This window comes from Rhincodon typus, chromosome 13, assembly GCF_021869965.1.
Source record: "Rhincodon typus isolate 14 chromosome 13, sRhiTyp1.1, whole genome shotgun sequence".
NCBI lineage: Eukaryota > Metazoa > Chordata > Chondrichthyes > Orectolobiformes > Rhincodontidae > Rhincodon > Rhincodon typus.
Genome location: NC_063344.1, coordinates 33,132,130 through 33,144,367, shown reverse-complemented (window position 1 = coordinate 33,144,367; position 12,238 = coordinate 33,132,130). Strand labels below are relative to the sequence as shown.

The following is a 12,238-nucleotide window of genomic DNA, read 5'->3' as shown; positions in this document are numbered from 1 at the left end:
CTCTTTCAGCTAACAGCTTTTAAAACAGAAACACATACCTGCCTTATTGCTAGATGCGTGGTTTTGAAATTCACTAAATTTTAAATTTCTAATCACAGATATGATTGAACTTCATTAACTCGCTGAGCTTCTAGCCTGAGGCATGATGGATATTGTTTGCTTCTTTAAAACAGGCTGGAGTGGGTGTGAGGGACACAAGTCCCCACACTCACTTTACCTTATTCTTGAGGCTATAGTGGCAGCAGACAGCTGGCAGGTAATGGATGGTCCTCCACAGCAGAATGAAGAGGCTGCCAAAGAAGGTGACCAAGGATAAGGCCAGAATACACCCCACCACATACATTGCTCATTTTGTTACTGATGGCTTCGGTGTTGACGGGAATGAAGACGGGATCATCCTCTGCAAATATATATTTTTAAAAATGCTGCAAATATATATTTTTAAAAATGCCTCATGTGGCCATCAATAGTGGATCAATTAAAATCATGATACTCCACAAAATCAGAGTTAAGGAATGCAAACATTTCATATACACAATCCTATGAATTAGAATAAGTAGGACACTTGATCCATGAGTCTGCACTGCCATTCAATAAGGTAATTGCTGATCTGATTACTCCATATTCCTGTCTACGTCTGATAAGCTGTCACCATTTCCTCAGTAATCTATTTACCTCTGTCTTAAAAATTTTCAAACACACTGTTTCCACTGCTGTTTAATGAATAGAATCCCGAAGAATCCCATAATCTTCTGTGACAAGAAAATACTCCTCATCTCTGTTTTAAATGGGCAATCTCCTTTATTAAGTTCTAGATTCTCCAGCATGAGGTAACATCATTTCCATGTTTACCCTGACAAAACCCTTCGGATTTTATGTTTCAGTAAAATTAACTTTTACTCGTCACACACTAGTGAATACAACCCTAGCCTGTTCAATGGTTCGCCATAAGATTCAAACCATGATTCACCCATTCCACTTAATTGTCAAGTGGACGTTCTCTGAACTGTTTCCTACACATTCACATCCTTCCTCAAATAAGCAGATCCTTATTTAATCCATCACCTTCAGAAAGATATAGGGCTGGAGGTGGTTGCAGCAATAGGGATGACCACAGGATAATTCTTTGAATACAATAATTTTTATAATTGCATTGTTAAATTGGATTAGTATTTATTTTGATACATGATTTTTCTCCAAGGTGAGGCATCACTCTTTATTTCAGCAAGGTACATAATACCGAAAAAGCAAATAATTCCAAGAACTCTGTATTTGTGCTTTAGTTATTTACAAAATTTAAGAGGTGGAATTGAACCTTCTGACCACCATTACAGAGAATTTACATTGCTCTAATACAGTTTTAACGAATGTCTAATTCTTACAATGTATTTCAGATGAGTTCAAAAGAAATGATTGGAGGGAATAAAAATGTACTTGGAGCTCGAGAGCAGAGAACATAACTTCTATTTAGGAGTCAAAGTTAGGTCGTAGAGTCAGAGACATGTACAACACAGAAAAGACCCTTTGGCCTAACTCATCCATGCTGACCTGATATCCTAAATTAATCTAGTCCCATTTGCCAGCATTTGGCCCATATCCCTCTAAGCACTTCCTATTCATATACACATCCAGATGCCTTTTAAATGTTGTAAGTGTACCAATCTCCACCACCTCCTCTGGCAGCGCATTCCATACACGCACTAGCCTCTGTGTGAAAATGTTGCCCCTTAGATCCCTTTTAAATTTTTACCCTCTTACCTTAAATCTATGCCCTCTAGTTTTGGACTAGCCGAAAAGACTTTCGTTATTCACCCTATCCACGTTGCTCATGATTTTATAAACTCCTATAAGGTCACCCTTCACCCTGCAACAGTCCAGGGAAAACAGACTCAGCCTAATCAGCCTCTCCCTATAGCTCAAACCCTCCAACCCTGGCAACATCCTTGCAAATCTTTTCCAAATCCTTACAAGTTTCACAACATCCTTCCTATAACAGGGAGACCAGAATGATCACAGTCTTCCAAAAGGTGTACGGCATTTTGAGAAAGGAAGCATCAAGAGTTAATAAATTATATATTTCCTCCAACAGATTAAAGCTTCATATTTACAAAATCTAGTTACTTGTTCAGCTGTACAAGGTCAGTTCAGATCCTGCTGTGCACAAATTTGCACCTTGTAATGTTTTGGTGCAAAACCAGCATAAACCTGATACCCACAATTTTTTTTTAGGAATATAGGGGTGCAATTGCATTCTGGTGCCATGATTATGCCTACATGTTACAGATTCGAAACCTCTATTTCATATAAGTTGGGGTTGGGGGTGGGGGGCGCATTTACATGGGAAAGGCAATGTGTCTTAATGATAAAGCTTTATATGGTATTCTTGTTCTAGGCTTACATTCACTATAGAGAGTTTCCTGAAGGTTAACAGGTAAAAGCTAAAGTCACCTTGGGTCCCAGAGGACAATAGGGTTGCTATAGAGACAAATGGTGGTGAGTTTAACCCGATGGTCGCCACGTCTCAGGAGAGGGGAGAGATTGAGAAGACAGGACATTCATGGTGACCTCAGCCAGCCTCTTTAGGTATTTAGGAAAAAAGACTCAAGGAAATAGAGAATAGCTCATTCACATAGATAACACTGCACATAGGTTCAGTGTCTTGCGAAAAAACAAGTTCAGATTAATTCTTTTGTTCCATCATTTTGAACACATTTCTGTTTACCTGTGCCTGTGGGACCCTAGCAGCAGCCTCCTTCCACCCAAATGTTTGCCTACTTCAGGCAGTTTACAGTCATTTCTGATAGGTTCAGGCAGGAATCCAAATCAAAATATGTAACTTATGTCCTACACTAAAATCTCACTGGGGCTCATTATGTGCATTTGCCACTTGTCCTAACGAACCCACTTGCCAATCTCAATTTGAAGTGCAAAAACGATCAGAAAATTAATGCTATTACCTGTTGATATTCTGCACTTTGTGCCAAGTTAGCTTAGACCCTAATTTCCTGTGTGCAAGGGCTATGACTCTGAGGCCTTGTTTTGTATAAATCTTCAATACATCAGAAAAACTTGTAGGAACTGGAAAAAACAACAGAAAACCATCATACGAACATCAAATAACCATAAGAAACAAACAATTTATAAGCATGATGTAATACAAAGGCCTTGATATACTCATTAAATTCCTCCCACTGTTGGCGGCATTGTAGTTCAATGGTTAGTACTGCTGCCTCACAACATGGGTACCTGGGTTTCATCCCAGCCTTGGGTGACTCTCTGCATGGAGTTTGCACAATCACCCTGTGTCTGCGTATGTTTCCGCCGGTGCTCCTGTTTCATGCCGCAGTCCAAAGACGTGCAGGTTAGGTACACTGACCATACTAAATTGTCTGTAGTGTCCAGGGATGTGCAGGCTAGGTGGATCAGCCATGACGAATACAGAGTTACAGGGATAAAACAGGGGGCTGGGTCTGAGTGGGATACTCTTTGGAGAGATTGTGCAGACTCAGTGGACCGAATGGCTTCTTTCTGCACTATATTCTATCCTAAGGGATGTTAACCAATTTAAAATAAACTCGGTTCATTTCCCCATTAGATAGGGAAGAGTGGAATTTAACAGGAACAGATTTGAACAGTGATTCGTACTCTTACAAATGTCAGGAAAGTATTCCACCAAAACATATTTCAATTTAGGACCATGTATAGTATGTGGTATTGTTCATTAAAAAGACATGGTAAATTATACGTACTACTTTACCTGTGTCTGCCTTGCATAAGTTAGCAACCAATTCCGGTGCACCTTTTAAGTAAGCATCCATATGTTTTTCACCCAGCACTCTGGCTATGACACTCATTCGTTGTAGAGCAGAAGAAAATGGAAATTGCCTTACAATACCTATTTCATACGATGACTGGACAGAAATTGCCCGAGTTAGTATTTCACACAGCAACGGTCTCTGAGTAAGAATAGATTTGAAAATCTTTCCAAAATTTGTACTTACAGGGAGATCATACATTTCCTACAAAAGACAGAATATTAAGTACATTACATTGTCATCTTCCATTTAACCACATTGTAAAAGAATGCTGAAAAATAACATTCAGAGCATGCTTTATTAACCCTTATGCAGGATGCTCTGTGTATGTTAAGACTGACATTTTAGCAGTGCAAAATGTTTTCTGTACGGTATTTCTCACTTAAGATCTATTCTACACATTACAATTAATCATTACAAATTAAATAGAAAAACTGTTGCAGTTTAATATAACAGGAAAGGTGAATGACCATGACTAGCAATGGAAATTAGGGATAATATTAGATCCAAGAAAGGTGCACACAAATTGGTCTAAAATGCCAAAAACCTGACGATTAGGTTCAGTTTAGATTTTAGCAACGGAGGAAAAAGGGATTGATAAAGAGGGAGAATATAAAGGTATGAGAGTGTGCTTATGTGGAATATATAATTGTAAACATTTCTGTAAGTATGTGAAAAGAAAAAGTCAAAGAACTAATGGCTGACCAACAAAATACATATTTTGGTGGTCTTCATAAAGGAAGACCCATAAGAAGTCCCAAAAATGTTGGGGAACACAGGCTCCACTGAGAGGGAGTAACTGAAGTAAATCAGTACAAGTAGGGAAATGGTCTTAAGGAAAGTGATGGGACTAAAGGCCGATAAATCACCAGCGCATGATAACATACACTCCAGAGTGCTCAAGGAAGTGGCTGTAGAAACAGTCCATGCATCAGCTTGCAAGATTTGAGACACCTTGGAACAGTTTCTATAGATTGGAGTACAGCTAATGCAACATCACTATTTTAAAAAGGAGATAATACAAAAACAGGGATTACTAGACTGGTTAGCCAGACAGCGGTAGTGGGGAAAATTCTAGAGTCCATTATAAAAGATTTAATAGCATATCATTTGGAAAAAAATGACAGGATTGGACAGGGTCATCAGGGATTTACAGAACTGAAATCATGCTTGACCAATATTATGGAATCTTTTGAGGATGGAACTAGTAGAATTGATAAGGGGGAGCTAGTGGCTAAAAGATTAATATGTAAAATTAAAATGCATCAGACTGGGGGTAGTGTACAGACATGGATAGAGAACTGGTTGGCAGACAGAAAACAAACAGTAGGAATAAATGGGTAATTTTTACAAGTGATAGGCAGTGATTAGTGAGGTGTCACAAGGACCAGCATGATTCACAGCTATTCAAAATAAATATTTTGATTTAGACAAGAGAACTAAATGTAAGATCTCCAAGTTTGCAAAGTGGGTGGAAAGGTGAATTCTGAGGACACAGAAATGATCCAGTATGATTAAAACAAGTTGAGTGAGCAGCAAATACAGGGCAGACCAAGTATAATGTGGTGTGATTACCTACTTTGTAAAAACAGAAAGGCAGATTATCATATGAATGGCAATGGATTGGAAAAGGGGCAAGTGCAACGAGACCTAGGTGTCTTTCTACATCAGTCTCTGAAAGTAACCATGAAGGTACAGTAGGCAGTGAAGGCAGCAAATGTTATGTTGGTCTTTGTAATGAGTGGATTAGAGTAAAGGAGCAGGGATATCTTGCTACAATTGTACAGCGCATGGTGAGACCACACCTAGAGTATTGTGTGCAGTTTTGGACCCCTTATATGAGGAAGGAGATTCTGGCTACAGAGGTACTGCAACCACAGTTTACCAATTTGCTTTGTGGGATGGTAGGACTGACGTACGAAGAGACACTGGGTGAGTTAAGACTATATTCAATGGAGGATTTTACATAAATGAGAGGGTTCTCACAGAAACTATAAATTCTGACAGTACTAGACAGGGTCAATGCAGGAACGATGCTCAGAGGGCACTAAGAGATAAGACTGCGAGGTAAAACAATGGAAAGTGGGGCAGGAGTCAGAAAGAGTCAGAAATGGTATTGACAGACATAACACAGAGTGAGAAGTCTGGAGAAATAGCATAAAAGATCTCAGAGATGGGTGAGATGACAAACTGTTTTATGGACAAGTGCAAGGATTTTTAGAACTGGTTTCAGGAGTGATAGGCATTTGAGGTTTCGTACTTGCCAGAAAACATGTAGCAGTTCTTGTGACAGATAAAATTGCTGAATTTTGGGCAATTTGGAGCTTCTAAAGAACGATGAATGAAAAATCTACAAGGAGATCGTAACAATAATTAATGAAAGCAGTGACAGTCATGGAGAAGAATCTGAGCAGTAGAAGGGTTGTTCCAGGTGAAAAAGGTTAACACTAGTCTTGTTGTAGACAGGACGTGTAATTTATAGCTCAGCTCAGAATCAAAAGTTAAGAAATAATGCAGAAAGATTTATTTAGTGGCTTTACAGTAAAAGATGTATTCAATAACAAGGGAATATGGTTTGAAATGCACACAGAAATAACAGCACTGTTCTTCACTTTATGGAACTGTTGTGTACACAGTTAAGAAACCACAAAGTGTATACAAATTACTGCATGCTATTCTTCGTATTTTATCAATAATATTGCCCAACAGATTCTAGCTCATCATCAGGATGTGCTTCCTGCCTGCCAACATGAAGGCCTAGAAGGCCATTTAGTACTCAAGAAATGAGCATTGGGTAGCAATTTCTATGTTAACATTCTCTGTAGTCTTACTCAATTATTCTGAAAACTGAACAAAAGTAGATATTACGATATGGTTAGCGTTTATAAGATTACGAAAGACAACCATTGACCATCTTGCCAATTATGGATAAGGTACTTTTTTTTAAAAGGCAGCTTTAAATTACCATGTCACGATCTATCGCTGCCTCTTTTGCAAGGAAGAGTTGTTTCGAAGGCCGAACTACAGTGGGCGTGATTGGATTATGTAAAGCAGTTTCTTCTTCAGTTGCTTCTTCAAGAACCTTTAATAAACAACACAATAAGCAGTATTAAGCCTATGAAATCTTGTCAATATTACTACTGCAAAAGATCCATAAACTTCTCATGCCAAATTGAGTATTGGCTCAAATCTTGAAGTCAATGGTGAACAGATTTTCCAGGCCATTAACTGCAGGTGCATTTGCCCAGGCATCTTCTGTGGGCATTTACACTGACTTGCAATAAATAGAGATTAAAAACTCCTGTGTTCTCTACAGAAGTTCTAGGGCATGTGTGAACAGGGTGAACTATGTTTTGTTTCCTTAACCAATCAGATTTACTGAGGGAAGGCAGAATTTATATCAGCAAGTGCATGTTATAATATCTAATTTAATGACAAATTATGCTTGAAATCCAAATAAACAGAAAGGAAGCTAGAATTAAGAAACAAGGGATAAGCAAGAAAATTTAAAAGTAAAGAAAAAACATTTTTATTTTTATTTTTACAAGTCCTCCACAATCACTGAAATCTGAAAGGAGGAGGTTCCTTAAAAATAAAAAAAAACTTAAAAATAAATGTTCAATGCCAGAGATTGTTTAGCTGCAATTATCTTACCATACCAAAAAATTCATTTACACATGAATGGACATGGCCCAATTTTTTCTGGCACATTTAGTGAGTTAGCAAGTACTGCAACTTCGCTCTCCTTCATGCATCTGAATGCCAAGTTTCTCCACAACATCTGGAGGAACAGTATAATTTGGACAGCAACTTGTGGATTTTTATCCTTATAGGGTTGTTTGATATGCTCCTAATGGTGAATGCTGATTGTCTCATCATTACTTTAACAGCAAAATCCAGACCAATGTGACTAAACCAACTCACTTTTTCATCCTATTGATTGTCAACAATACATTTTGAATATTACAAAGCACATCTAATTAAATAACAAAATAACTGCTGACATTTCTTTATAAAATACCAGGCTCATCAGCAACATTCTGCAACAAGCATTTATTACAGTTCAATATATTTTAATTGACTCAATTTGCTAATAAGCCACATTAAAAAAAAATTGCAGTCTAAAAGGCTTACTTATTGAATAAATAAAACTCACCCAGCCAGTCTCTTCAAACATTTTTAAATCCAATGGATCACCAGATAATTTTCCATCAATTTTCGTAAGTGTGTGGCAGGTTGCCATGCAAGCAATAAAGTGTGACTTCACTAAGCTTTCCTTACAAACACTTTGTTCACATGGCAAAAAGCTAAAAATAGAACAAAACAGGCTTCAAATCTCTCTATTTTTCAATTGCATTAAATGGAAGATTGTTCAAATAAAATGAGTGTAAATTTTCATAATCCTATTAAAAAAGTTACAAAATTGATTAGAGTGAAAAATTGTTATTTACAATGGTTGCAGTTGATAGTAAACTTACGTTAAGAATGTTGCAGTACCATTAAAACACTGAACATTGATGAGTATTGATTAAACTCCTCAGTTTCAATTTAACAATCTCAATTAATCATAAAAATTTAACTAATTATTTATATTAATAACTTCAACTTCTAATGCATTTTTAAGAAACAATCTCATCCTTAGCTCTAACCTGATAAAACTCCTATCTAATGATCCAGTGATCAAATTAAGTTAGAAAAATTTCAAACATTTAGGGATGCTGAGACAATGAAGTTGCAAAACAACACAAAAATACTTAATTTTTCTGAATGCTGTGTACAACTGGCTCAGCTGGCTGGATGGTTGATTTGTGATGTGGAGTGATGCCAACAGTGCAGATTCAATTCCCACACCAGCAAGGTCACCATGTAGGACTCTTCTTCTCAACCTGTCCCCTCGCCTGAGGTGTGGTGACCCTCAGCTTAAACCATCACCAGCCGTTTTCATCTCTCTCTAACGAGAGAGCAGCCCTACAGTTTGTAAGACTAAGGCGACTTTACCTTTACAACTTTAGCATCCCAACTTTGATTGGCAAGTGACAGATCATCTTTCAAATAGTAACTTCACTCATACATTCAACAGAAACTTCCATAAACTGTGTGTACGCCATCAGATCAAGAAGTTTAGCATTGTAAGAAGGCTGGATATTATATGTTTAATTATGATGCTCCAGACCTATTATCTTGTACTCTTTGTATGCCCCAAATGTCCAGGCCATCTTCAGTAAGTGTTCCGGTCTAAATACAAGAAAGCATGACTTTTAGAAATTGAAATTACACTTACAAAAATCTATTATGCAATTACAACAACTGTAATAGATGGTGCATGACGTATATATATTAATAATACATATTTTAGAGTTTGTATTTTGAATTGAGGGCATGTGGGCTTTGGTCTATGTGTATGAGAGGGTTTCATCATTGTCGGTCTTTCTTGAGTTATTATTTTAAAGCAGTATATGTTAGAAAATGAGAAGGGAGACTCCTGAAGTAATGGGAATTTGTTTGTCTTACAAGAGGTTTATAATTGGCGAGCACAAACATTGAAAGGTTCTGGTTTGCTCAACTGGAGAGTCACAAAGTGATTTTTGCTTGGGAATAGCTCATAGATTAGAAAGCTTTTGCTGTCAGCTAACAGAAGAGCTGGTTGGGTAGAATGTAAGAATATAGCTTCTTCTGAAGAAATAAGCTAGTTCAGAACAGTTAGGAAATAGGTTTTTTTACCTCAGTGTAAGGATTTTAGTTTGAAAATTCCAGACAGAAATGTTTGACAAGAACCCTGAAGGACTTATTTGAAGGTCAGTAAGCTTAGGTTCAGTTATGTGAATAATCAAGAAAGAGCTACCAAACCTTCAAGATCTTGTTCTGGCATGCACATTGAAATTCTTCAAATTGTGTTACATGTAAATAGCATGTTTTGTTCTATTTTAATCTTGTTTTATTTGCGCAATGAACTTCTGTTTTATAGTCAAAACCAAATCTGCAGCTTTGCATGCTTATGTTTCGGTGAATGCTCACACTAAATTTTAAAAAAAGATCTATCAAGCCAGATTTCTGCCCTGGCTTTTGGTAACATCAACTGGGATCATAATACTACACAAAACCATAATACTAAACATTGCTGACTCTGTGGATAAATGCCTCAACCTTCTTAAGGGTTATTCCTTAGTTTCAATATCGAACTTGCATTTGTATTTTGTCTCAGAAAGTGTAAGACATTCCAATAATAAGAATGGAAAATGCTGGAAATTCATAGCAGGTGAGTCAACAGAGAAAAGATGTTGTGATCTTTTGGATTTCAATAGAACTGAAAGATAAATCAGCATTTTAGTCAAACTCAGAAAGTAGGAAAGTGTAGAAACAGATACAATTGTACTTACACAAAATGTTTAAAGCAGTAAAATGTCCTAAGTGCTTCACAGGACTGTTAAGCAAAACCAAATAGTGTCACATAAGGATGATATTAGAATGGGTTGATCGAGGAGGTAGGTATAAGGAGTTTCTTATAGGAAGAGAGAGAGGCAATGTGGTTCAGGGAGGAAACTGCACAATTTAGGGCTGGATCAACAGAAGGTACAACCACTAGTGGTGAGGATTAATATCATGGAGGCTGAAGAGGCCTGAACTGGAGAAGTACAGACATCTCGGAAGATCATATGGTCGAAGAATATTATAGTGACAGGGAAAGGAGCAGCCCTGGAAAATTTGAAAACAAGCATAACGCATTTAAAAATGAGTGCTATTCAATCAGGAACCAAGGCAATTCAGTGAACACAAAGGATATGGTGAATGCAACTTGGTGCAAGTTAAGATACAAACAAGTGAGTTTTGAATGACAGAATTAATTGGTTAAGTAGCTGCAAAATGCATAACAGATGACTGATTTCAGATAATTTGTGAGATGGTGCACTTATAAAAGGACAATAAAATACTACACAGTCGAAGAACATGAGAAACCTTGTCCACAGAACCAAACATCTGAACAAGTTAGATTAAATTGAGCAAAAAACCCACAAATGGATAAAATCCTAATTCAAAAAGAAAATGCACATGATACACTTGTTAATTGGTATATCTCATGTAATTGGTCGATTCTCCTCTATTTCCTCCCCCTTTTCTCCAGCCATACTAAAATACTGGTGAATCTTTCAATGTTTAATGTTAAAGAATACATAAAGAGTCATTTCTGTGTTCTCTGCAGTTCTGAACAACTGTTCGTATATCTTTAGCATTTCATGTTCTTGTTTTGGATTTCCAGACCTTGATTTTTTTTTAGCATTGAACAATTCATTTAAAAGAAACAACCCACACAGGACAAATAGAAAGCTTTGTAAAGACAATAAAATATTTTTGTTACCTGCAAGATGTAATGTACAGCACTTATATATGTAATACTTCATATCTATTTTAAAGCTGCATTGATGTGTTCCCTATTCCTTGTCAATATTATTAATTGAGAGCATGAACTTTACAGTTCCTAACCTTGTCAAAGCAGATCAGATTAAGTTGTCCACAGGTGTTTATTCTCTGAGGACTGATACAAGAAATGCCTAATTTCTTCAATCGTCGTTGTGCAAACACAATACCAACAGTCAATGCTGCTGGAAGAGCAGGTGGAACAGTAATAGTGATGATGTCAAGTGACTCAATAATGATTGTGCCAATTCCAACCTGCATTAAAAAAGAACCAAAAGAAGAAATAATAGAGATTATTTTAAAAGCATATCACAAAGAAGAAAAATTAGAATTTTGTGACGTGCGAGTGGTCAAGGTTCTTAATGTTTTTTGTCATTGTGCCTATTATTTGCAGATTTAAAATGCCTGCTTTAAATTGTCATTCAACATTTAAATATGGTGAACAGTCTCAATTAAAACAACAAAATAAAGAACAGAAAGAGGTACGTATCACTGCGCAGTTTACAATCTGTTGGTTTTAGACATAAAATTGAACATACAAGTTGCCCTTTCACAGTAGCAAAGCCTTGAAAATTTTTAACTTTATTTTAAATTAACATGTACAATAATTGATCTTTTGGCTTGAGCTTCAATTTTAAGATAATTAATATAGCAGAACTTTTTTAAAAAAATGAATAGCATTTTCAGTTATTTATAAAGCTCTCTAACTAAATTTTGCAATATACATGATTTTTCCTCACTTTAAGTTTAACTCAGGAAAAAAAAGCAAAGGCATACCCCATTCAAAATACTGTTGATAACCGTGTATAAAAATCCAATCCCTGCTATACCAACAAGGCACAGCAGGAAGAGATAAGCGTCTCTGTACAGTTTAAAATCTGTTGGTTTTGGATACAAGATTGAGCGTACAAGTTGTCCTTTCGTAGTGCCAAAACCTTAAAAAATTAAACATTACAACAGTTATATTGCAGTACAATTCCCCTCATACTTAATAATTTGGATAGCACTAA

General features: G+C 36.6%; 1 protein-coding gene across 5 annotated transcripts in view; it reads right to left on the bottom strand.

Moving 5' to 3' along the window:
• atp13a3 (ATPase 13A3) overlaps nt 1-12,238 on the bottom strand; it is a 129,628-nt gene that overhangs the window by 59,885 nt on the left and 57,505 nt on the right. For all 5 annotated transcript variants that reach the window (XR_007263487.1, XR_007263488.1, XM_048604250.1 and 2 more), the window contains exons 12-19: nt 12,006-12,163; nt 11,295-11,483; nt 8,989-9,050; nt 7,972-8,122; nt 6,781-6,897; nt 4,002-4,019; nt 3,758-3,911; nt 2,958-3,078 (exon numbers count right to left, since the gene is read on the bottom strand). Coding sequence is in view for 3 of the 5 variants with exons in the window: in XM_048604250.1 (XP_048460207.1) it covers nt 2,958-3,078; nt 3,758-3,911; nt 4,002-4,019; nt 6,781-6,897; nt 7,972-8,122; nt 8,989-9,050; nt 11,295-11,483; nt 12,006-12,163 (970 nt within the window). In the remaining 2 variants the exon portion in view is untranslated. The remainder of the gene's footprint in view (nt 1-2,957; nt 3,079-3,757; nt 3,912-4,001; nt 4,020-6,780; nt 6,898-7,971; nt 8,123-8,988; nt 9,051-11,294; nt 11,484-12,005; nt 12,164-12,238) is intronic.